At 51.8% G+C, this 26,434-nt stretch overlaps 2 protein-coding genes across 9 annotated transcripts in view; one reads left to right on the top strand and one right to left on the bottom strand.

The window, feature by feature from the left end:
- Positions 1-2,527: 2,527 nt before the first annotated feature.
- Positions 2,528-18,557, bottom strand: ARMC6 (armadillo repeat containing 6). 2 transcript variants are annotated; one of them, XM_058563845.1, is made up of 8 exons: positions 18,478-18,557; positions 14,331-14,496; positions 13,116-13,198; positions 7,885-8,458; positions 5,814-5,959; positions 4,571-4,702; positions 4,242-4,379; positions 2,529-2,989 (listed from the first exon to the last, which is right to left on the bottom strand). In XM_058563845.1, the coding sequence occupies exons 2-8, from the start codon at positions 14,449-14,451 to the stop codon at positions 2,777-2,779; spliced, it is 1,407 nt and encodes a 468-aa protein (XP_058419828.1). In that variant the 5' UTR covers positions 14,452-14,496; positions 18,478-18,557; the 3' UTR covers positions 2,529-2,776. The 2 variants fall into 2 exon arrangements, with proteins under 2 accessions (XP_058419829.1, XP_058419828.1); XM_058563846.1 differs by lacking the exon at positions 18,478-18,557 and having other exon boundaries at positions 2,528-2,989; positions 14,087-14,406.
- A 25-nt stretch (positions 18,558-18,582) lies between these two features.
- The window catches only part of SUGP2 (SURP and G-patch domain containing 2), a 40,274-nt gene continuing 32,422 nt past the window's right edge, over positions 18,583-26,434 (top strand). For 3 of the 7 annotated variants that reach the window (XM_058563838.1, XM_058563833.1, XM_058563839.1), the window contains exons 1-3: positions 18,923-19,002; positions 20,360-20,491; positions 23,653-25,260. In XM_058563838.1, the coding sequence (XP_058419821.1) occupies positions 20,371-20,491; positions 23,653-25,260 (1,729 nt within the window). In that variant the 5' untranslated portion in view covers positions 18,923-19,002; positions 20,360-20,370. The other 4 variants (XM_058563835.1, XM_058563834.1, XM_058563836.1 and 1 more) reach the window with 4 other exon arrangements.

The raw sequence follows: 26,434 nt of genomic DNA, 5'->3' as shown, positions 1-26,434 counted from the left end.
CAGAGAGCGAAGGCAGGCTGCCCAAGCCACCCAGCAAGCCAGGACCTCGATGTGGCCAGACAGGGGGAGTACAGGACAGTCCTCCCGGGGTGACTGAGGTGGTGAAGCTAAGACAATCGGGGACCTCCCATGTGCCCACCTCTGCTCCCTCCCTTGGAGGGAGCTCTATGCCCCACCCCCACTCCCCATTTTACAGAGGATCAAATCAAGCCTCAGAGAGGTTACATCACAAGCTCAAGGCCACAGAGCTGAGTGGGGGCTAGATGCCGAGCTCTCCAGCCCCCCTAGGTGATGCCTCCTCAGAAACATCGAACTTGGCACCTGCAGGCCCCAGGGTCATGCCACCCACAGCCCCAGGAGCCTGCCTGACAGAGGGTGATGGCCAATCATACATCCCAGGCTGTTCTCAAAACCCCTCTGCTTTCCTCAGAGACCCCACAGCCTCCCCAAACATCTGCCCCACCCCATTCTCTGAGGACACTGGCTGCAGCCCCCACACCCAGCCATGCTACGGAAGAGACGCCTCCATCGTTCACCCAACGGTCTGGTCTTTTATTACCGGGCACCGCTGGCTGGCTGGGGACCCCCAGAGACGGATGAGCCTCAATCCTGCCCTCTGGCCAGCAGAGCAAGGCATCTGTGACCCATTTCATAGGTGAGAAAAACAGGAGCAGGCACAAGAATGGGCTTGCAGGAGCAGAAGTGGGATCCGTGCCTCACTCTGAGACTGGCCAGGATGGCTCCCACATCTCAGACGGTCCTTCACCCCCAAGCAGTGCTGAGAAGGCCCTTCTGGCAGGAAAGGGCCTGGGGGAGGCAGGATGAATGATGCAACGCTGTCGGCTGGTGACAGGAGCAAAGCAGGATGAGGGGAGGCCGGGACCCAGGCTGCTTTCTGCTGTGTAAACGCCTCACCAATGCCCCCTCAGGCTACTCCCTATCCTGTAGCTGATGCCCATCAAAAAACACCTCTTGCTGGTGAAGGACCTATACAATGAGAACTACAAGACATTATTGAAAGAAATCCATGATGACATAAAGAAATGGAAAGATATCCCATGCACGTGGATTGGAAGAATAAACATAGTTAAAATGTCTATATTACCTAAAGCAATCTACAGATTCAATGCAATCCCAATCAGAATCCCAATGACATTCTTCACAGAAATAGAAAAAAGAATACTAAAATTTATATGGGGCAACAAAAGACCCCGAATAGCTAAAGAAATCCTAAGAAAAAAGAACAAAGTAGGAGGCATCACAATCCCTGACTTCAAAACATACTACAAAGCAATAGTAATCAAAACAGCATGGTACTGGTACAAAAACAGACACACAGATCAATGGAACAGAATTGAAAGCCCAGAAATAAAACCACACATATACGGACAGCTAATTTTCGACAAAGGTGCTAAGAACATGCAATGGAGAAAGGAAAGTCTCTTCAATAAATGGTGTTGGGAAACTGGACAGCCACATGCAAAAGAATGAAAGTGGACCATGTGCTATCGCCATTCACAAAAATTAACTCAAAATGGATCAAAGACCTGAAGGTGAGACCTGAAACTATAAAACTCATAGAAGAAAATATAGGCAACACACTATTTGACATTGGTTTTAAAGGAATCTTTTCGGATGACATGCCTACCCAGACTAGGGAAACTAAAGAAAAAATAAACAAGTGGGACTTTATCAGATTAAAGAGCTTTTATAAGACTAATGAAACCAGAATCAAGATGAACAGACAACCAACCAGCTGGAAGAGAATATTTGCAAAACATACATCTGACAAGGGGTTGATCTCCATAATATATAAAGAACTCACACAACTGAGCAACAAAAAAAACAAACAACCCGATCAAAAAATGCACAGAGGAAATGAACAGACCCTTCTCCAAGGAAGATATACAGATGGCCAATAGGCACATGAAAAGATACTCAACATCACTAATCATCAGGGAAATGCAAATCAAAACAACACTAAGATACCACCTCACGCCCGTTAGAATGGCTATAATCACCAAGACAAAAAACAACAAATGTTGGAGAGGATGTGGAGAAACAGGAACCCTCATACACAGCTGGTGGGAATGCAAATTGGTGCAGCCTCTATGGAAAACGGTATGGAGATTCCTCAAAGAATTAAAAATAGAGATGCCCTATGATCCAGCCATCCCACTACTGGGAATCTATCCAACGAACCTGAAATCAACAATCCAAAGAGGCTTATGCACCCCTATGTTCATTGCAGCATTATTCACCATAGCCAAGAAGTGGAAGCAACCTAAGTGTCCCTCGACTGACGATTGGACTAGGAAAATGGGGTATATATACACAATGGAATACTACTCAGCCATAAAAAAAGACAAAATCGTCCCATTTGCAACAACATGGATGGGCCTGGAGCATATTATGTTAAGTGAAATAAGCCAGAAAGAGAAAGACAAACACTGTATGATCTCACTCATATGTGGAATATAAACGAACACATGGACAGAGAAAACTGGACTGTGGTTACCAGGGGCAGTGGGGGTGGGGGGTGGGCACAAGGGGTGAAGGGAGTCATATATATGGTGATGGACAAACAAAAATGTACAACCCAAAAATTTCACAATGTTAGAAACCATTAAAACATCAATAAAACAAACAAACAAACAAACAAACACCTCTTGCTGAAGGGGAAGGAATCTGGGGCACAGAGTGGCAGGCACAGATCTCCCCCCATTTCCTGAGTCACATGACTCATCCAGAGTCACAGCGCAGACTGAGTCTGGGGTCACGGCGCCAGGTTGCCCTTTTGGCCCGTCCACAGCTCTCGCAGCTCGACGTGGCAGCCCAGGTCCCGCAGGGCGGCCTTGGCCACATCCTCACAGTCTCGGTGGGTGGCACGGGCCTGTGAGATGAGTGCCTCAGCCCCCAGGTCCAGGAGGGGCTGTGAGAAGGCCTGACTGCGGGCCACCAGGTTACGGATCAGCATGCAGGCCTGTTTCTGGAAGGGAGAGCAGAAGGTGAGCGGCTGTGAACTGGCAAGTGGAACCCTGGTGTGGGGTCCACTCTCACCTCGGGGTCCTCATCATAATATCATCGGGCAATGACAACTGCAGCCAACATTCAGCGGGTGCCTACACTGTGACTCATCAGGCTAACTCATCTCTCCACTTTATCCTCTCAGCAGCCCTGGGAGGCAGGGCTTATTCCCCCATCTTCCAGAAGAGAAAACTGAAGCTCAGGGTGGCCAAGTGCTTGGCAGGTGGGGCCGATCCCTCAGGTGTGGGACCCCCAGTCTCAGAGCAAGATTCCCTGAGGCTGGCAAGAGCATAGTCAGGGGCCCCAGGGGAAGAGGACAGTGAGACAGAGGAAGAGGGAGGTTGTGCACAGGGCCCATCTGTCAGTTACATTGTTACTCAGTCAACATTTGTGCCTTGTGCATTTGCCGTGTGGGTGGGTACCTCAAAGCATCCCAACCTGGCATCCATGGTCAGCAGGAGCGCAGATGAGTTGCAGGTGAGGGGCTGCCCGGCCAGGGTGGTCAGGAGTGAACAAAGTGATGGGCGAGCCAAGGGCACAGTATCCCAGAGGGACCAGCAAGAGCAAAGGCCTCCAGTGGGAACGGAACCTGGAGTGTCTAAGGACCAAGAAGGAGGGCCCTGTGCTGGAAGGGTGCGAGGGGGGAGCAGGGAGAGCCCTGGGGGCTGCAGGGAGGAGCGTGGGCTTCAGGCGGGGTGCACGTGGCCCTGTCTACAGTGCAGCTCTGCCGACTCTCCAGGCAGGCGTGGACAGTGGCTCCCACACACAGAACACAAAGACCCAGCCCAAGGCAGGGAAGGGAACCTTCCCAAAACACCAGCAGATCCCCATCTGCTCTCCCCCATCTCGTCCTCCTCTCCAGACCCCTCTAAAGGGACTGTTACGAAAGGAAAAGATTAAATGCAGGAACAGCAAAGGAACAGGAAAGGAGACAGCCCTGAACACATCTTGGAGGATGGGAAGTACATGCAGGACCATGTGGGCTGGGGAGGAAGGAGACTCTGTGAGGCCTGGGCCATGAGAGGACAGGGACAAGGAGGGCCTGCATCCTGCCCACCAGCCTCCTCACCCCTCCCCCTGGCCCCCATGCCCACCTGCCACCAGCATCCTGCCCCCGCCCCATCCCCCATACCCACCTGCCTCCTACCCCTCCCCCTGTCCCCCACGCCCACCTGCCACCAGCATCCTGCCCCCTCCCCGTCCCCCATGCCCACCTGCACGCTGGCCTCCTGCGGGTGTGCCTTCATGGCCTCCAGTGCAGCCAGGGCTCCACCGCCCTCCACGATGATGCGGCTGTTCTCTGGCTTGCGCAGAGCCAGGACGCACAGCGCTGCACAGCTCTGCTCACACACCTGCAGGGTCGGTCACGGGGACGGCTGAGACAAGGCAGACAGACAGGTCCCAGCCCCCTCGCCCGCCCGGACCCCTAGCTTCACCCTAGCCCTGACCCTGCTTGAAGAAATGGGAAAGCAATCATGCAGGTATGGATACTGATCTGAGACTCCAGCCCCTCGCCCCACCTTGTGTGCGCTGGGGTGGGTACCTGGGGGCTGGCCAGGTGCTGAGTCATGGCAGCCACGATGGACTCTGTCCCGCCAGCACGGATGATGGCATCCTTCACATCATCGTTGCCTGCGATGGCCCGCAGGGCGCTCAGCACTTGCTTCACGAGGTCCTACACCGAGAGAGATGTGGGGGTGACCCCCGGCCAGCCCCCACTCCTGCGCTGTGCCAGGCACTAACTGCTTGGCTGCTGGCTTGTGGGAAGGGGGTCTCGAGGGAAGGTCTGAGGCTGTTTCACTCGCGGTCTGAACAACAGGTGGGGCTACCCTGCAGCATGCAGGTGGCAGGTAACAGCAGGGATATTACTCGCTGTATAGAGAAGACGGGAGGCTCGGGGAAGTGGACCCTGTGGTTCAGGCCACCTGCGTCCAGGCCAGGCACGTGGATGACCTTGACACACAGAGGCGGCATGTGGCTCAGATCAGAGCACGGGCCTCCCAGCCACAGTTGAGTCCCCAGGTAGGCAGTGACCAACCTGAGATGAGGACAGCTGATCAGACGCTGTTGGGACTGCTGATCGCCCCAGTGAGGGGCAGAGCCAAGAGAGAGACAGAGGCAGAGAGAAAGATGGAGAGAGAGAAACCAAGCCCCCATCCCGCAACTGACCAGGAGTACAAGCAAAATGCTTTCCTCATTTACTTAAGCTGGTTCAAATTCAGCTTTCTGCCACCTGCACAGGAGGTTGGCCGGCATCACCAGCAAGATCGGGGGCAGCAGGACCACTGCTGCCATGGGCCAGGCACCCTTGCCCTAGGCCAGGTACGTGGGGAGGGGTGGATAAGTGACCTCTAGATGAAGCAAAGATGGGTAGGGGTCTTCGCCCCGTTTTACAGGTGCAGAGACCCAGGCAGCTAGAGGTGGGCCTCACCAAAGCATCACACACCTGAGCTGCAGTCTGGGCCAGCCCTCCCAACACCCACTCCCGTTCCTCCCGCTCCTGGTAGAAAACACAAAGGTGCTAAAGGACAGTAAGGGGTGGGTAGGTCGGTTTCCCCCCGAAACTTCAGTTCCTGCCTGCAGGTTGAAGAGAAGCAAAAACCGCACTTTGGTGCCGGGGGTCGGCAGACAGGGCTGAGTATTCTGACTCATGCTTGTCCGGCTCCTGGGCCCAGAGGGGCAGAGTTCACTGGGAGGCCTGGAGCCTTCCCCAGGCATCGAGAGAAATGATGCACCGAAACCCACATGAGGGGGCTTCACACCCTAAGACAGCTCTGGATGCCCACCTGATGGTCACTGTGGTCAGCCAGCAGGGCCACTAGGACGCCGAGGCCCCCGAGGTCAACGACCATCTGGCAGAACTCGTTGCGGACGGCCAGGCGGGACAGGGTGCTGCAGAGCTCACTGAGGATGCCAGGGTTGTCAGGGAATGCTGCGGAGAGGAGGAAGAGGAGCTGCTAGGGGTGAGGACAGGGGGAGAACCAGTCCTGACTCAGAGCCAGAGGTCCTGGCGAGAATCCTGCTCCACCACGGAAGCGGGCCCCTCTGCCTGGCGCAGTGGTCGCCTGTGCCAGGAGAGCCCCAGTGAACACCAGGGCCTGCCCAGGGCTGCCTGGGCCTGCAGCATCCCCTGCTGGCTTCCGGGGAAGACATGGGAACGCACCCTCTGCCCCACCATGTCCCACATAAATTCCAGACCAACTGATGATCTCCACTAAAAAAAGAAAACCGCAATAGTGCTATAATAAAACGTCCTGGGCCGGCCCCATGGCTTAGCGGTTAAGTGCGCGCGCTCCGCTGCTGGCGGCCCGGGTTCGGATCCCGGGCGCGCACCGACGCACCGCTTCTCCGGCCATGCTGAGGCCGCGTCCCACATGCGGCAACTAGAAGGATGTGCAGCTATGACATACAACTATCTACTGGGGCTTTGGGGGGTAAAAAAATAATAAATAAATAAATCTTTAAAAAAAAAAAAAACAAAAAAACGTCCTGGACTATTTTTATGATCTTGGGGTGGGAATGACCTTTCTAAGTGCAACGGGAAACCCAGAAACTGTAGACGGGCATGTGGATAGAGTTGACCAGGGCAAAACTGAACACAGACACCGAAGACGGAGCGCAGAGGCACACGGGAGCAGAGGCCTGCACTAAGGCCCACACAGGGTGGGGGGCAAATAGCCATAATTTATACAGAGCTCTGGGATGGTCAGTTTGTGTGCCCCCTGGCCAGGCCACAGCCCCCAGTGACACCATGAACACTAATCTGGGTATGTCCTAGAGGTATTCTCTAGATGTCGTGACATCCATGACCAGTTGACTTTAAGTGAAGGAGGAGACCCTCGATGGTCTGGGTGGGCCTCATCCAATCAGCTGAAGGGCTTAAGAGGGAAACTGAGGTCTCTCTGACGAGGCAGAAGCTCACCTGTGGACCATGGTGCTGGCTCCTGCCTGCCCCACAGATTTCAGACTCACCAGCCCACAACCGCATGAGCCAATGCCCTGCAACACATCTCCTGATATGTGTGTGTGTATATGTGTGTGTGTATGTGTCTATACAGATACCCGTACATATTTACATCCTACCAGTTCTATCTCTCTGGTAGAAACCTGACACCCGCTCCTATAAATAAATAAGATGCAAACTACCCCTCAGAACAAGGAGCCTGACTTTGCAGACAGTCAGGACCCGTTTTCACTCTCTCTGGAGGTGCGGAGAGGAGACTGAGGCAGGCCTGCCTCCCCAGCAGACAGGGCTGGAGACACGAACACAGGCCTGGCCACGGAGCCAGAGCCGCAGGGCGGGCCAGGAAGGGGAACTCATTCTTCTAGCCCCTTCTGTGCACTGGACCCCAGTCAGGCCTTTTATGGTGGGTGCAGTGGATACTAGGCAGTGGCTTTGGGATCCATCCGTCAGCATTGTGACCGCCTGTGGCCAGCTCACCGTGGTGACCCGGAGTCAGGCACATGTGTGTGCTCAAGAATTGGTGGCCAGGTATGAACCAAAGTGTAAACTTCCACTGGGAACTGACTAGGGTCAGTGCCAGCAACACTCCCCCATCTTGGGAAATAGCACCCTTATTCTTCCCTTTGGGAAACTCTCCCTTCCCCACTCTCGGTCTGTGTCTGGATAGAGCTGAGCCCCCTCCCTAAACAGCTCTAGAGATGGGCACGGGACCTGATGCTGGCCAGTGAGTGCTGGCCTGGAACCCCCCTGCAGCAACCAGGAATAACGACGCTGTTCCCCTAGGGCTGCCATGTGGGTGGGACTAAGCCAAAAGAGGCAAGTGGAGCCTGGAGCCAGCCAGGCCTGAAGCACTCCTAAGCCCTGACTCTCACTCTTGCGACACCTGCTCCTACCTTTGGCAGCCTCGATGAGCACCTTCAAGCCTCCATTCTCCTGCACAATCATCTTGGCGTGGTCATGGGCATGGCCAAAGGGCACACGGATGTCGTCGTCGAAGGTCATGATGCGGAGGGCCCAGCAGGCCTCCTTGACCACATCAGCACAGTGGCCGTGCTGGGCAATGGCACCGGTCAGCAGGGGCAGCACACCGGCCTTCACCAGGCTCTGCCGATTCTGCTCATGCTTCAGGCAGGCATGGCGCACGCAGCGGATCCCAGAGCAGGTCAGATCAGCTGTATCAGCATGCCGGGCCAGCGTGGCCACCAGCAACTGAAGGCCCTGGGCGTCCAAAAGGTCGGGCTGGCCATCGGTCAGGGCTGACAGGGCATTGAGGGCCTGGAGCAGAAGGCCCCGGTCACCAGCTGTGGCCAGCTTCCAGGTGGCGAGGAGAATGGGGTAGGCCCCCTTCTGGGCTGCCAGGAAGCGGCAGGCCTTGTGCTGCTTGCACTGCTCGCAAAAGCGGGCAAGGTGAGCTGACACATCTTGAGGGCCAGAGCGGGCCACGGACTCCTGCAGGTCATCCAGGGCCTACGGCACAGAGGAGAAATGTCAGGGTCAGCTCAGCCCAAAAAGGGCCACAGCAAAGGGTTGCACCCCTGTGAGATTCCCTCCCCTGGGATCTAGGCCTGCAGTGGAAGTTCAGTCCAGCTGTGGCAGCTTCCACATCTGTGCTTTTAGGAGCTTTGAGCTCCAAAGGCCATGTAGAGTGGGAGAGGCCCAGCCATCCCAGTGTCCCTGCCAAGGAGCCACACACATGAGTGCAGATTCTTAAACATTCCAGCCCTGTTTGCCATTGCATGGAGGCCCCAAGTGAGACCAGCAGAACCATCCAGCTGAGCTAGGTCAACTCAGCAGAAGTGTAAGAAACAATAACATGGCTGTTGTTTTGGGGTTGTTTCTTATGCAGCCACAACTAACCAACACACCCGCCAATGGCCAGCTCTCCAAGGAAGGCAAAAGAAAGCCATCTTCGCCAGACCTGCCCATACCAGATGTCTCGTTTCTCTCTCTCATTCACTCCACAAGTATTTACTGGGCATCTGCGAAATGAAACCACACTGGACACACAGTTGATTCTCCCCAATTCAACTCTAAGCCCTTGGGGGAAAAATTATAATGAGAGAACACAATCTGAACAGGGCAGACAAGTCTAGCTGCCATTCCACTCCATGACCTCCGAACCTGCCTCAGCGTGAGCCCAAGATGAACCCGTCCCAGGAGCTTATGAAATCATCTGCACCTGGCACCAGTGAGGGTGGTTCTACAGACACCATCAGCCCAAAGGGCTTGATTTGACCTCGGCTGCCCTGAAAGGCAAGGATGCCAGTCAGCCAAGCTTACTGAGCTCACATTTGCGGACTTAACTGAGTATATGTTACAATGAAACAGAATATTAAGAAATAGGTTAAAACCAGAGCATGTGACTTGAATAGACATTCTTCCAAAGAAGATACACGAATGGCCACTAAGCACATGAAAAGATGCTCCACATCACTAATCATTAGGGAAATGCAAATCAAAACGACAATGACATACCATCACACCCATTAGGATGGCTACCATCAAAAAACCAGAAAATAACAAGTGTTGACAAGGATGTGGAGAAATAGGAACTCTTGTGCACTGGTGGTGGGAATGTAACATGGTACAGTCACTGTGGAAAATAATGTAACAGTTCCTCAAAAAATTAAATATAGAATGACCATATGATCCAGCAACTCCACTTTTCGGTATATCCCCAAAAGAACTGAAAGCAGGATCTCGAAGAGGGTGTGTACACCATGTTCATAGCAGCACTATTCACAATAGACAAAAGGTGGAAGCAATTCAAGTGTCCATCAATGGATGAATGGATAAACAAAATATGGTCCATCCATACAATGGAATATTATTCAGCCTTAAAAAAGAAGGAAATTCTGACACATGCTACAACATGGACGAACCTTGAGGACACTATACTGAGAGAAATAAGTCAGACACAAAAGAACAAGTACTGTATGATTCCACTTATATGAGGTCCCTAGAGGAATCAGATTCAGAGACACAAAAAGTAGAATGGAGGGTGCCAGGGGCTGGGGGAGGGGGACTGAAGTTAGTGTTTAATGGGACAGAATTTCAGTTTGGGAAGATAAAAAAGTCCTGAAGACAGATGGTGGTGATGGTTGCAGGACAATGTGAGCGTATTTAATGCCTCTAAACTGTACACTGAGAAATAGTTAAGATGGCAGATTTTATGTTATGTGTATTTTACCACAAAAATAAACACCAACAGAGGATGTGTCATTTTAGCAAGAACGCTGCAAAAAACCTGAAAGCTTGTGACACAAGCACCATTGAGAATGCATAGTACTGGAGTTACAATTACTCTGTTTAGTCAAAAAAGAAAGGAAAAAAAAAAATAACCAAAATTTGCACACTAGTATCCATCAAATTTACGGGAATCTTGGATCTTATCAGAAAGTCGAGTCTCGGAGTTGGCTGGCTAAGATCGTTGTCTCTTCGTGGTTCCTAAGTGCTTGCTTCCTGCAGCCCCCAGACCTCGCCGCTGGCTGAGGAGAGAACCGTTGCTAAAGGAAGGTGGCAAAGCCAACTGTGCTCCACCTGTGATGACAGTGTGGTGACAGGGGTTTTGTCCACCAACCCTGGGGTCATTCTGTGACTGTTGGCTTTTGTTTGTGTGTGTGTGTGTGCGCGTGTGTGTGTGTGTGAGGAAGACTAGCCCTGAGCTAACATCCATGCCAATCCTCCTCTTTTTTCTGAGGAAGACTGGCCCTGGGCTAACATCCGTGCCCATCTTCCTCTACTTTATACGGGACGCCGCCACAGCATGCCTTGACAAGTGGTGCGTTGGTGTGCGCCAGGGATCCAAACCCGCAAACCCCAGGCCACCAAAGCAGAGCGCGCACACTTAACTGCTGCGCCACCGGGCCGGCCCCTGTGACTGTTTGCTTTTATTCTGCAACTTCTCACGTACAAAACTGGCCTGGCTCACTTTCTACTCAGAGAGTTCCAAGACTTCATCTCCATTTTGTTTCTACAAGTCTGTCTGCAACAAATTTTACAATTCTAGCAGATTTGTTTCAAACGGCATCATAAAGTTGAATTTTTCTCCCTCTACAGATAAGAATTTTTCAGGCATCAGAGCCGTAACACACAAGCAGAGGTCAGTGGTGCTGTGGGCATGTGAGAAGGGATCGGTTCAGCTGGGAGGTGAGAACAAGGGCTGGGAGGATGTGAACCCCAATGTGTGCGGTGCCACTCCCAAGGAAGGGCAGGAAGGGGGCTGGTGGGAGAGACAGGACAGAGACTTTCAGATTTTACTATAAATGCTTGAGTATTGCTTGAATCTTTTATGCCAAAAACATATTCACGTTCTTTCTTTGTAATGAAAAATAAAATTTAAAAAGTCAAATTAAGAATAAAAGAGCAAAGGTTAAAGGTAAACAAGGAATTTCCTGTACTGCTAGTAGAAGACAATAGAGCTGTTCCAGGCTTAGCTGTCCTGGGACAGGGACCTGGGTGTGAGTTCCAGCTCTGCCCCTCACCAGCTGTGACCAAAGGTGGGTCATGTATCCCTGGGAAGCCTCAGATGCCTGATCAGCAAAATGGGCTAACTACAGATTGAGATAACATGTTTTAAGAATTCAGCACAATGCTGAGCACTTAAGAAGTACTCAGTGATTGCTAGAGACTATTGTTACTGAGATCCTTCATATACCAAAGGCATCTACAGGGGCCGGCCCAGTGGCACAAGCAGTTAAGTGCGCGTGCTCCACTGCGGTGGCCCGGGGTTCACTGGTTCACATCCCGGGCGCGCACCGATGCACCGCTTGTCAGGCCATGCTGTGGTGGCGTCCCATATAAAGTGGAGGAAGATGGGCATGGACAGTCTTCCTCAGCAAAAAGAGGAGGATTGGCAGATGTTAGATCAGGGCTGATCTTCCCCACAAAAAAAAATAATAATAATAAAAAAAAAGGCATCTAAAAATCAATAAGAAAAAGATGAACAACCCAATAGAAAAACTGCCAGAAGAAAAGCTCATTTTAAAATACATTCATCCTGGGGCCGGCCCAGTGGCGCAGCGGTTAAGTGTGTGCTCTCCGCTGCGGCGGCCTGGGGTTCGTAGGTTCAGATCCCTGGCACACACCGACACACCACTTGTCAAGCCACGCTGTGGTGGTGTCCCATATAAAGCAGAGGAAGATGGGCAGGGATGTTAGCCCAGGGCCAATCTTCCTCAGCAAAAAATAAAAAATAAATAAATAAAAAATACATTCATCCTTACTAGCAAAGAAAGTCGAAACAACAATAAGGTAATTTTCATAAGACCTCTGTAAATCAGGAGATGGTGAGGACCCTGAGGGCAGGGAGAAGTAAACATCTTGCCTTAGGCAGAGCTGGGTTCACACCCAGGGCTGTCTCCTCCAATTTCCTCTTTTATCACTACACTCCCTTGCTGCCAGAGAAATCATTTTCTCTCTTTGGATTATCCATCTTTAAAAGGGAGATCATAATCCCAACCTTGCAGGTGTCTTTCGGAGAACACCTGAGACAGCACGAGGAAAGCACCTTGCACAGAACTGACTTCACCGTCAGTTCTCAATAAACACCAGAGCCTTCCGCCATTTTACCAACAGCTTACCACCGTCTGACGGATGACCTTTAGGAAAGCATTTAACCTCTGTGAGCTTACCTTCCTTGTTTGGGTCACTGGAGAGCGAGGGCAGACGCTGGGCCTCCGTTTCTCCATCAGTAAGTCAGGGATGACACCACCTACCTCACAGGCCAGTTTAAGTGCTGATAGACAGTCGGTGCTCAGTAGGTGACAGCCTTACTATGATCCCATTCTCTCTTTCTGCAATTCTTGTTCATCTCCCTCTGAGCAAACTTGGTGGTTGGGAGGCCAGGGAGAGGCTCCTCCATGGTGCTCTCTACCCCAAGGCTCCCAATACAGGGGACAACTGTGAGTGCCGTCCACCCTCGAGAGGCCCTCGGACAGGGACTCAGGGAGCCTTGGCTGCAAACTCTGGCTTGCCTACACATGCTGGGCAGGCCCTGACCTTTGGAGCCTGTGTTTGCCATCTGGGAACCAAGGAAAAGATGCTCCTGACAGACTGTTTCGAGGTGATGTGTGTGGGATCACGCATAAGGTCAGCCCTGCCCACATGGGTTGCCCTCTCCTACCTGCAGGATGTCGTGTTTGGGCTCCTGGGGTCCGTCTGCAGAGACTCTGGGTGCCATCTTTACAATGTTGCTCAGATCAACCCCTGCAGGGGGTGGGGGTCAGGAAACAAGTGACAGCCATCATCCTCGTGGGCCCGCCAGAGTCACACCGTATGTCCCTTCCACTGGGACCCTCCCACTCCAGAGGCCTTCGGGCATCTGCCCAGCTCCCCACCCCGCGCCCCTCCTCACCCGGGCCAGGCCCAGTAGCCACATCCACATGGGGGTGTGGGGTGGGGGGGTGGGGTCTTGCCCCTCGGCCCCACCCAGCCAATGGGAGCAGAGCAGTAGTGAGGCTGCACCCCATCACTGCAGTGAGGGACACGTTCCGTGTGGGCTGAGAGGGGAGGGGACCCCACTACCCTCTCCCTTGGGGCTCCCAATGCTCCTCACTCTGGCTGCATCCCTGACCTCACTGGCACCCTCAAAGGAAGCCCCCACTGTGCAGGACACTTCTGGGTGCCCCTCTAGCCCCTGTCAGTGTCTACCCTACTCTGTGCCAAGGACACTGGCCTCTGACCTGAGGCTGGACCCCCAGGTTCCCTTGCCCTTGGTGTCTGACTGGGTTTGGCCAATGGGAGGGGTGGACACAAGAGCAGGAGCAGGACTAGCAGGAGGGAGAGGTGTTCATTCCGAGCTCCCTGCCTCTATCAGGTGATCCTCACCCCTGTTGTGGCCTGCAGTGGAGGTGGAGTGTCCTTGCTGTGGCGGCAGGGTCTCTTAACCCCACACCACTGCACACCACTGCAAACAGCCCCTCTGAACGACTCTCCGCCACAGCCTGGTTTGAGTACGCCACCTGTTTCCACAGGTTGGTAACCGACACCCCCTTCTGCCTCCATGAGCTTAAGCAGGGCTGCGAGTGGGCCAGGGAGGCCTTGTTTCTTGGGAGGTGGTCAGGAAAAGGAAGTGACAATTAAAATGAGACCCACCTCGAAGGATCCAGCCCTGCAGATGTCTAGGTGAGGTCTAGGCAAGTAGAGGGTGGGCATCAGCAAGGTGGGAGCAGGCCAGCCTGTCTGGGGCAGAGCGTGGAGAGGGGAGAGGGCCCAGGGCTGCCATGCCAGGCTAGATGGGGCCACGGCAGGACATCACTCTCACGTTAAGAGTGGTGGACCGGAAGTGACTGTTGGGCAAAGACCCGAAGCAGCACTGGGACCGAGCCACACGCTGTACCCTGTGATTCAAACTGCTCCACAGCCTCTTTCATTGCCTCCTCCGATCCCATCTCAAACTCCTCGATGTTCTCACGAACAGCAGCATCAAAGGTCTCCTGGGTGATGCGCTTGGAGGCCATCTTCAGCCCTTCTGCATGGGGCCACGGCCCTCAGACACTCTCAAGCTGAGAAGTTAAGGTGAGAAGAAAGCTTCATTGAGGGCAAGAGGGCAGATGGGAGCCTGGCCACCATTTAGGGAGCAGCATCTACCAGGCGCCAGAGCTTACAACCAGCCCGGAAAAATTCTTACAACCTGGATCACAGGCCAGGGTGATATGCCAACATCCAGAGACCTTCTAAAGGTGCAGAAGGGGGCAGGTAGTTTACTACACTTTATCTAAGAAAGGGGAAATGCTAATATAATGTATGTCCTTATAGTGAAAAAATAAAGTATGGATAAAATAATATCTTAAGATTATATATTATATGATTAGAATATATATATAATAACATAATTATACACAAAATACATAATCATATAATAAAGTGACATGATTACAATATTATATACAGTATGTATTATATATACTATATATTATATAATATTATAATCATGTTATAAACAGGAATGAAGCTCTGATACACGCTACAATGTGGATGAACCTCGAAAACATCATGCTGAGTGAAAGAAGCCAGACACAAAAGGCCACACAGTGTGTGATCCCATTTACAGCAAATGTCTAGAAAGGGCAAATCCATAGAGACAGAAAGCAGATTAGTGGTTGTCAAGGGCCGGGGAGTGGGGAATGGGAAGTGACTGCTAATGGGGATGGGGTTTCCTTTTGGGGTGATGGAAATGTTCTGGAATTAGACAGTGGTGATGATTGCACAACTTTATGAATATACTTAAAATCACTAAATTGTACACTTTATTATTTTTTTTGTGAGGAGATCAGCCCTGCGCTAACATCTGCCAATCCTCCTTTTTTTTTTTTTTTTTTTTTTTTGCTGAAGAAGACTGGCCCTGGGCTAACATCCGTGCCCATCTTCCTCCACTTTATATGGGACGCTACCACAGCACGGCTTGGCAAGCGGTGCATCGGTGCACGCCTGGGATCCGAACTGGTGAACCCTGGGCCGCTGCAGCTGAGCGCACGCACTTAACCGCTTGCGCCACCAGGCTGGCCCCAAAATTGTACAGTTTAAATGGGTGAATATTATAGTATGTAAATTATAGCTCAATAAAAACAAGTACTCTTGTGTTTAAAAACAAAAAACAAATAACACCCAGCACAGGCACAGGCTGGAAGCCAAGGGACAGAATCAGCAGTTAGATAACCCGCTGACCTGGGGCAGTGCCTTCTCCTCCGGAGGGCTGGGGCAGATCACAGAGTTAAATAAGACAAAACTCTCAGCAAAAACTGTCAGTGATCTCAACAAGAAGGTCTCCAGGGTGCAAGTGGTTCATTAATACCTAATACGTGCCACTCTCTCTTTTTAACAAAGCAGGGAATAGGTCTCAGGCCCAGAGCCTAACAGAGGTTAACAATTTTTTTCATTTTACTTGTTTTACTATATCTACCTTTTTTATTGCAATAACACTACACTTCTATTTTGGAATTGTATCAAGTTTTCATTTAAAATACATCACTTTTTAAACTTTACTATAAGTTGCAAGAACAGTACAAGAACACTGTATGTCCGTCTCCTAGCTTCATCAATTTTTAACATTTTGCCAGTTAATCTCTCTATGTGAGTGTGTGTGTGCCTGCGAGTGTGTGAAACCTAAGCCATTTGAGAGTATGTTCCAGGCATCACACCCCTTCCCTCCTAAAGACTTCGGCATGAATCTCCCAAGAAACGGACACTGTCTCACATATTCACAACACAACTGAAATTTAACACAGAGAATCGAACACTGATACAATACTATTTTCTAATATACAGTCCCTGATTGACTTTCTCAATAGTCCTAATATCATCTTTTAAAAAATTTTGGTTTTTTATGGTCTCAGGTCCATTCTAGAATCATGCATCACAGAAAGTGTGTTCGGAGGACAAAGGGGTACTAGGACAGTGGTAGGGGAATGTGGCAAAAATCCAAGTGCAAATTTGGGCAGTGTGGGAAACAGGCCACTCTAGTGCACCCTTCTCTTTGCAGAGGTGGCACAGGATGTAAATATTCCACCCCTGTTTGTGCAGGCACTCGGGGTGGGGGGGTGTGAAGACAGGCTCTGGGGCCAGCAGGGGGACTCAAATTCCAAGCCCTCCACTTAACCTCACTGTTGGTCAATTCCCTCATGTGTGACACGGGGATCAATACAGAATCTACCTCATAGGGCTGTAGTGAAAATTGGACCCGTTAATTCCTTAAAAGGATTTGGCACAGAGTAAAAGTTCCTTTCCTTTGTTGTTTAAGAGGGAATTCGGCCAGTTTATTGGGGGGGGGGGCGGGCATTAGGGCTAAATACATCCCACCCCACTCCCTTGTAGATAATCCCTCCCTCCTTTCTGCCCCAGAGGACAAGGAGCCCGTTTAGGGGTTGCTAAAGATTTCCAAGGTCAAAGGTGGAGGAAAAGAGCAAGGATTTTCTGTTTACAAAGACAAACGGTTTCTCAGTGGCGCACCCAGGCTGGTGTGTGTGTGAGGGGTGATCCTGGCCAGCTCTAAAAGGCAGAAACTTCTCAGCTGGGGGCTGCTGGAGGGACTCTGCTCCTTGCTCTGCCACCAGACATTGCTTCCACCTCTCTTGCCATGCTTCAGACCCGAGTGGGCCAAGGGTGAATGGCCACTCTGTCAGAGGCACGGTCTTAAAGGGGAATAATGTCATTCCACCTACTTCACAGATAAAGAAACTGAAGGTCAAAGAGGGGAAGAACCTGCTGGAAGTCACACAGGCAGTAAGAGGTCTGGCCATCACACTATCCTGCCTCATTAACACCTTCCCTCCACCTGGATCCTCTGTGGGGCTTCCGCTAGCCCTTCCAGGCTGCCTCCTCCTGGGAGACTTCCTTGGCCACTGAGACAGAGCCTTGCTCTCTGGCCTTGGCTCTCCTACCCCCATGAACCTCCCTTTGCCTAGCCCTGAGCTCTCTGAGCTGGAGAGGTCAGTGGCCGGCTCTGGGACCACCCCTAAGGCATGTCTCCAGGGTCCCCTAGGTCTGGCACAGGGCTGAGAGTGGTGGGGGTGAAAGTACAGACCTAGAACTCATGAGAAAGATAGTGCCTGGGAACAGTCATCTAGGAGCCACCTGGGGAAGAGCCCAGGCCAGGAGATGGGAGAAACAGCACTCCAGTCCCCACGATACATCCAATGTGGGCTGGGGGGAAGGGAGTTAGCAAGGCCCCCAACTGACAACCAATTTCTCTCTCTAAGCCAGGGTTCTGCTCATCAAGAAAACGGTGCCCTGACATGCCATGGACTCTGAACGACTCCTCATCTTTCTCCATCTGGCACACCCACCCTGGTTCAGGCACTATCCTATCCTCCCAGATGGGTGGCCTCACCTGCTCCCTCCCTGCCACACCCTGCACGTCTATTCTCCACACAGCAGCCCAAGGGAGATTTGAAAGCACAGAGACCAATTCACCCACCTGCCCAAAATCCCGTAGTGGCTTTCCAACCCTCTCAAGGACAAAACCCAGTCTCCTTATCAGCACTTTCCCTACCTAGACCTTCTCACCTGTGCTTCTCCACCTCTTTCTCATCCTTCCCAGCTATCCAAGGGACATCCTTTATAACCACTCTGGTTAAAGCAGCCCCCCCCCATCACATCACTCTCTTTTATTATTTACAAATTATCTCTATCTGGAGCGACATCGTTCATTTATCTATTTGCTGGTACTGCCTAGTCTCCTCCTCAATGAAATGTAACCTCCATGAGATCTGGAGCCCAGTCTGTTTTGTTCACCACCTTCCCCTATTGCCTAGGATGGGGCCGGAGAGGCAAAAGGCACTCAGTACAGGGGCTGTGAATGAATGAATAAATGAATGAAAAGAAAGCGGAGGCCAGGAAGTGAGCGATTTTGTCCCTCAGCGGCTTCTGTAAGAGTCTTTCCTTCCCTAAAACGAAGTGCCCGAGGGCGGCGCCAGTCACCAGCCCGCCCCAGCGGCGCCCACTCCCCGCCCTGCGCGCGAGGGGGCCCGGCGGCCGCCACTTCTCACCCGGTCTCCGCGGCCACGTGGGGAAAGGGTGTGGCTCGTGGCTGTCACCGGCGGCGCCGCCTCTGATCCCTTCCGGCCGCCGTACCCGCAGGCGCGCTGGCGCCGCCTCGCCTCGGCCTCCCTCAGCCGGGCGAACCGCTCCCGAGGTGACCAAAAGTGACCGTGAGCGCAGGTAAAGCCAAGAGGACCAACGGGTGCGCAGCGGCGACGTCTCTGCCACCTGTTCCGAGCCGCTCAAGGTTAGCGCCGCCCCGGGCAGGGAAACTTTTCATCTCGGGAGCGTACTCCCTGAAGAAGCGGGCAGCGCGCCTGCGCAAGAGAGCTCGGCGGCGGCCGCCTGCGCCTGCGCAAGAGGGCTCGGCGGCGGCCGCCTGCGCCTGCGCAAGAGGGCTCGGCGGCAGCTTGCGCCTGCGCGGCGCGGCGCTGCGGAGACCGTTGGTTCATTTGCATGTCCCCGCCTCGCGCGGCGGCGGGTGAAGAGCCTGAGACGGTGGTGGGGGTGTCTCCGCGCGCGGTGGGCTCGGGGTGAGGCTCGGGCCCGGGCGTCGTCTGTGGGCGGGCCGCGGGGTGGGGGGCTCGGGCTCGACCCCCAAGGGCCCGGAGTCCCTGCAGTGGCGCCGCGGGCTCGGCCCTCGGGCTGTGCGGCGGCCACGTCCCGGCTGGGTCGGCCTGGGGGGCGGTCTGCGGCCTCCCGGGCCCGACGCCCCCTTTTCTTCGTCCTCGGAGGCTGGTAGGAGGCGGGCCACGCCCGAGGGGTGCATTCGTTCACTCGTTCATTCATTCCCCCGCCGGAGCCCGGAGCGGCCTCGCTCGTGTGCCGATAACGGCGGCCGGGCGCTGCATCGGTCCCTTTGCCGTTTTTTAACTGGTTCGTTCCCCATAGGTGCCCAGTCCATAGATGGGGAAACGGAGGCGCAGCAAGGGTAGGTCACTTGATTTGATCCGTGGCCTCCTGGCCCGGAGACCCTGCCCTTTGCTACAGAGAACAAGAGGCGCCTCAGGGAAAGGGCTGAAGGGTGGGAAAAGGGGGTGATGGGTATAAGAAAGACTGTAAGGCGGGGGCAGGCTTAGGTCTTGAGGTCGGAGGTTTCAGGATGAAAGGATATCTTGGTGGTTAAGGACACCGCCGCTGGCTTCCTCAGTGTTGCTTCGCAATCTTTTTTGCTCGGTCTTCAGGGCTTTGTCCCCATTCCCAGTGCCCTGTTTGCCAGGTTCCAGTCCGAGCTGGCTGACCTTGGGTGGATCACATGGCCTGAGTCCCCCTTTTCCTCTTCTGTATAATGTCATTCACAACAGGACCCACTTCTTCACTGGGTTGTTGCAAGAAGTAAACGAGATGGTGGGAGTCCCTTCCCTACAACAGGACCTGGTACAGAGCAAGCTCTGTCACTAGCTCACTGTCACTAGTCAGGAATTCCTTCACTCGTTGAGGGGCTTCTCTCAGAGGGGAAGTCAGTTCCCAGCTTCCTCGCACTGTCTGTGAGAAGGGAAAATAATGATCGTGTCTTTCCTAACCACCATTTGTGAGGGTTATGGTCCCACTTCCCTGCAGTGGTATGTCCAGTTTCGTGTGTTGCTTCATGCAATCCCAAGGAGATAGGACTGCTTTTATAGAACTTTTAAGGGATTCTGAGGAAATGGACTCAGAGAAGCAAAATAACTTATCCAAGATCGCCATGCTCGTCTTGCTCCTAAGCCAACACACACCTGTGAGCTTGATGAGGGCAGAGGCCCCCTTAAAATAATCCGATATCCCTCTGAAGTACCGTGTGGGGTTATGGATTACTGCCTTGTTCCTTTGAGGATTAGGTGAAAGAGAGAGAGCAGGCTCTGTGAGCGTTAGTTGTCATTCTTAGTGTCTTTTTGTCCCCCCTCACTACAGGTTAGGGAAATATGGCAGCAAGGCGAATTGTGCAGGAGACTTTTGATGCTGTATTACAAGAGAAAGCTAACCGATATCACATGGACCCCAGTAGTGAGGCTGTAGGTGAAGCTCTTCAGTTTAAAGCTCAAGGTAAGTTCAAGTGCTTGTTTTTTGGGAGCGGAGGATTTCAGTGCCTTGGGCAAACTATGCAACAACCTTGCGACTCCTTTTATTTGTTAAAGGGAGATAAAGTTTTCTCTGGGTCCACCTGTCAAATCACTGTGCAGAAGGAGGTATTATCATTATCTGGAACTTCTCCCCAGGCACCCTCTCCGACCTAAAGAAGGATAGATTCTTAACTCCATCCCCTGGCTGCATCTCAGCTGTTATCAGTTCTCGCCTGCGTTATTGTAACAATCTCCTCCTGAACAGTCTCTCAGCTTCTGGCTTCACTCCCCGCAAATCTGCTGGGCCAAGGTCCTGCTTGGACTCTTGGGGCTCCTCGTTTCAGGGTTACAGCCTCAGACAAGTGCAGGAGCAGCCAGGTAACAGTGGTATGTGCAAGACAGGAGGGCGTCGGGGGGCCTGTGGAGCTGCCTGTGTAGGCCCTACCTGAAAACATTCCCTTTGGAAAGTTTTGAAACCTCATGCCAGCAGAATCAAAAATAGTGCCTGCACAGATTGCAGGATGACATGGAAGTCCCTCGCCACCACACAGGAGGCTTCTGACCCGCACTCCCTGCCTTGGGCTTCGTGTTTCGGTGATACTGTGCTGTCTGTCTGTGCTTTGAATCCCTCCCCATCCCAATTTTGCCTAGGTAATTCCCTCAGGCATTAAGACCCAGCTCACAGGTGCCTTCCAGGGAATCTGCTGTGGGTCTGCCTCATCCAGGCCTCCTTCAGCCTGTTGCTGCTTTGCTCCCTGCTGCACCAGCCCCTGAGCCAGCCTCGGGATCGGGGAGGCTCCCTCAGTGTTGGTTGAGTGAGTCTGGGTGCTTGGGATAGGGATAACCGTTATTATGCACTTTGGACCTGTAGAAACTGAGGCTCAGAGGCTGTCTCTGGATTCTGAGTTTTCAAAAATTACATGAGTAGTACATAAAGACCTTCCTGTTATAAAAGATTGGAAGAATTAAGAAGTAGTTGAGTAAAACATAAAAAACCCTCTTAGCTGCTTCCTTACTCCTCAGCGGCAACCATATCTGTGGTGATTTGTGCATCCTTCAATTCTTTTAGTGATATATTTACGTAATCCTGAATACATAGGTGTTTATATGTGTGTGTACACACACACATGACTACATATATACATATATATGTATATATGGAGATTTAGATCCTGGGTTATCTTTACCTAGAGACTCAAACACCAATACATATCTTAGTTACCTCAAGAAAAATTGAGGAGGGGAGAACCAGAATCCTAGCAAGATGCTAGGCGGTTATGGAACCATCTCTCTGTCTCAGAGTTGCATCGTCCATCGGTCAGGCTTTCTCTGTTTCTGCTCTTCTCTGAACATTTCCAGTGCCTTGATGCCTTGTAAACCAAGGCATCTGAAAATCCTGTTGTGCAGAATCCAACCACCAGTCTGCCTCTGATGCTACCGCCCTCACCAGGCCATCAATACCTAGCTTATCCCAGTGGATTCCTTGCCCAAACGTCCATATCCACTCTAATTCCTTTTGGTCTATTCCTTGCACAGCAGCCAGTGAGGTCATCCATCTGCTCAGAACCCTCCTGTGGCTCTCCGTCTCACTTAGAGAAAACTCCAGTGTTCCGTTGAGGGCCTGACTTGATCTGGTACCCCCCTTCTGTTTGCATCTCCTATCATAGTGGTTCCCTAACTTTGTGCATGGTAGAATCATCTAGGGACCTTTTAAGAACCGTGATGCCCAGGTCACACCCCATCCTGATTAATTAAATCAGGCTGCCTGCGGGTCCCTGGGGACTCCAATGTGCAGTAGAGTTTAGGAGCTGCCCTCTTACCTCTTTGCCCCTTGTTCCCTCTGTTCCCTTCTGGCCACATATGTCCCCTACTGGTCACACCTCAGGGCTTTGTCCTCACACTACCTCTGCCTGGAAGGCTTCCCCCATAACGAGGGGCCAGACCTCTGCTGCTCAGATGCATTGTTGTCAGAGCTGCCCTCCTTGACCAGCCTGTCTAAAAATGGCTTTCCCTCTTCATATTCCCACCTGCTTGATATTTCTTATGAGCACATCCTTACAGCTGATAGATTTTTGTTTATTGTTTGGCTCCCTCAAGACGAGTCCTGGAGAGCAGGGGCTTTGCTGTCTCCTTTTCCTGATGTCACTTAAGTGCCTAGAGTAGGTGCTCAGTCAGTACTTGTTGAGAATTTATACAAGGCTCTGACTTCCCGTGGCCTCTTGGCCCATTACTACTGTACTCCTGGCATCTCTCTCTCCCTTTCCATTTCACTTTTTGACTCGATAATAGATTCTGATTCAAAAGCTGGAAAGTTAGGAAGGTATTCCATGAAAATTCTGAGGCCCATTGTTTCCATATGCCCATAGTTCCCTTATGTTCCTCGCTTCTTATAGAGTTTCTTTATACATGAACAAGCAAATGCAAATTTAGGTTCCAATTTTCCTCGTTTCTACACGGAGGAGGACAAAAGAACACACTATTCAGTTTCCATCGTGGCGTCTGTTGATGTGGCTTATTTCACTTCCCCCTTTCCTCTTATCTGCTTCAGTCTTTGCTTTATTCAGAGGATTGGTGGACCCAGTGGACCTTTCTGAGAGAGCATATCAGCCAGCTTTGGGTCAGGTGCTCAGCCATGGCCCGGTTGGCTGTGGTGGGTGCGGTTCAGAGTGGCTCCAGCCTCAGTGGCACCGTAGGCGGAGAGTTCCTCCTGGGAGGCAGGGAGGATGGGCAGCCTCCAGAAGACCTATGTGTTGTGTGATAGAGGTCAGAATACACAGGTGTTCTGGTCGCAGTAAACAAGTCCAGTAAACACCCTTCCCTGAGTCTGAAAGAGGCCTTGTAAACCAGACGCCTGCAGAGCCAGGGCAAGGGGTCTGAATGAGAGAGGGGCACTGCTGCCCAGCCTCGGGGCACTGATGTCAGGGCAGATACAGGCCCAATACTTGTAGGTCTCTGCTTTTAAAAGGACTAAGTCCAGATTTTTAAGGGAAACCACACATGTTTTAAATGTTGGCAACAAATACGAATTTGTAAAATGCACTGAGGTAGATAAAGTACTCCGGCTGGCTGGTGGTCTGTGGAGTGTCCGTTTGCAACCTCAGGTCTAAAGTACCTTTGTGTTTCTTTTTGGATCATTTATTTCAGATCTTCTAAGGACAGTCCCAAGAGCCCGAGCAGATATGTATGATGACATTCACAGTGACAGCAGATACACTCTGGGTGGATCTGTAGCTCACTCTCGAGACACTGGGAGAGAAGGCCTGAGAAGTGATGTATTTCCAGGACCTTCCTTCAGACCAAGCAACCCTTCTGTAAGTGACGACAACTACTTTCGTAAGGAATGTGGCCGGGATCTGGAATTTTCCCACCCTGACTCCCGAGACCAGGTCCTTGGCCACCGGAAATTGGGACATTTCCGTTCTCAGGACTGGAAGTTTGCACTCCGTGGCTCTTGGGAACAAGACTTTGGCCACCCAGTTTCTCAAGAATCCTCTTGGTCACAGGAGTGTAATTTTGGTCCTTCTGCACTACTGGGGGACTTTGGCTCCTCCAGGCTGATTGAGAAAGAGTGTTTAGAGAAAGAGAGTCGGGATTTCGACGTGGACCGTCCAGGGGAAGCAGACTCTGTGCTCAGGGGCAGCGGCCAAGTTCAGGGCAGAGGCCGAGGTCTACACATTGTTGACCAGGAGGGTGCCCTCCTAGTAAAGGGAGAGACTCAGGGCCTGCTCACACCTAAAGGGGGGGTCGGGAAACTTGTCACGCTGAGAAGTGTGAGCACGAAAAAAGTACCCACTATAAATCGTATTACTCCCAAAACTCAGGGCACTAACCAAATCCAGAAAACCGCCCCAAGTCCTGATGTGACCCTGGGGACAAACCCAGGGACAGAAGATCTCCAATTCCCTGCTCAGAAGATCCCTCTGGGGCTCAATCTGAAGGATATTCGGCTCCCCAGAAGAAAGATGAGCTTTGATCTCATAGATAAGTCAGATGTTTTTTCAAGGTTTGGGATAGAAATAATCAAATGGGCTGGATTCCACACCATAAAAGATGATGTTAAATTTTCCCAGCTTTTCCAGACTCTCTTTGAACTTGAAACTGAAACCTGCGCTAAAATGCTTGCCTCATTCAAATGCTCCTTAAAACCAGAGCACAGAGATTTTTGCTTTTTTACTATCAAATTTTTAAAGCACTCCGCTTTGAAAACACCCAGAGTCGATAATGAGTTTTTAAACATGCTTTTAGACAGAGGTGCTGTGAAGACCAAAAATTGCTTTTTTGAAATCATAAAGCCCTTTGACAAGTACATAATGAGGCTTCAAGACCGGCTTCTGAAGAGTGTCACGCCCCTGCTCATGGCCTGCAATGCCTATGAGCTGAGTGTCAAGATGAAGACCCTCAGTAACCCCCTGGACTTGGCTATTGCTCTGGAGACCACCAATTCTCTCTGCCGGAAGTCTTTGGCCCTTTTGGGACAAACATTTTCTTTGGCTTCTTCTTTCCGGCAAGAGAAAATCTTGGAAGCTGTTGGCCTCCAAGATATCGCTCCATCTCCTGCCGCGTTTCCAAACTTCGAGGACTCCACTCTGTTTGGGAGAGAGTACATCGATCACCTGAAGGCCTGGCTGGTCAGCAGCGGGTGTCCACTCCAGGTCAGGAAAGGTGAACCCGAGCCCACTCACGATGAGGAGAAAACTGTTCCTCCTACCAAACCCGAGATTGAGGCCACGGCTCCAGGTGCTCTGAGTGATGGTAAGGAAAGCAGTGAAAGGTTCTATTTGTTGTGATTTGTTGGTTTTTCGTGTTTTCTTCTAATGTCTCTTATTCTCTTTGAGATTTTTACACAGAAGGTCTTTAGCCAACTGAAAACAAATCAGAGTTTTAGCAGAAAACTCTCAGCCAGTATACATGTCTGCATTCGTTCTGTAAACATGTATTAGAAATCTGTGTACCACAGAAATTCTTAGACATTTTTGGGTCGCAGACTCCTTTGGGAATCTGATGAAAAGCTGTGGCGCTTGCCAGGTAAAATGCACATATGTTTGTACACAATTTTGTCTACACTTTCTGGGGGTTTGTACAGTCCTACAACCAAGGTTAAGAAGCCCTGTTCCAACAGGCGCCCCCCTGACCCTACCCCAGGTATTACTAGAAGGAAGAGTAAACACTGGGCACTGTCTCTGAGGAGTCCCCAGGCTCCTAAGGGAAAGAAATCACACAACTCAGCCTTCCTGTGCTGGGATTAGGGGAACATAGGAGAGGCCCCAGCCCAGTCTGGGGAGTCAGGGAGGCCGAAGGAGGCCATGTTTGAGCTGTGTTGAGAGACAGACAGTGATCAGCCAGGTCAGTCCAGGTGGTGGAGGCACCATTCCACCCGCACCATTCCACCCGCTCACTTTTCTAGACTGGCTAAAGGTTGACAGAGCACTTAGGCACAGCTGGTAACCTGTAGTTAACAAGTCACCTTACAAGGGAGAGGAAAGGCCAAGAAGAAGGTAATAGAAATAGAAGCAACTGGAAGTTTGGTGTCCCTTTTCCCTCCCCCTTAGCTCCCAGAATGGGTGCTCTCTCAGCCCAGACATCCCAGTGGTCATGAGCAGACATAGTGGCCATGTGACCAGTGAGGAAGTACTTTTCCCCCTATATGTCAGGAGGAAGTCCCTTTTCCCCTGATGCAGTTTTCAGTGCCCCACCTGAGTGGGCAGGTCTCATCCCTGAATCTCTTCACTTCTCTACCTCCTCTCGGATCCCTGACTGCACCAGGCACTGGGTAGGTCCTGCCATGGGTGGGCGGCCACACTTACTCCTGGAGAGGGAGCCTTCCAGAAGTGGGCTCATCAGGGCTGAAGCGGGACCCCTCCTCCCCACACCTCCAAAGTGGTGGAATGGAAAGTCAGTGTAAGAACAATACTGAAGGGCCGGCCCT

This window comes from Diceros bicornis, chromosome 20 (genome assembly GCF_020826845.1).
Source record: "Diceros bicornis minor isolate mBicDic1 chromosome 20, mDicBic1.mat.cur, whole genome shotgun sequence".
NCBI lineage: Eukaryota > Metazoa > Chordata > Mammalia > Perissodactyla > Rhinocerotidae > Diceros > Diceros bicornis.
Note: the sequence above shows the minus strand (reverse complement) of the source record. Positions and strands in the feature narration are given on the sequence as shown.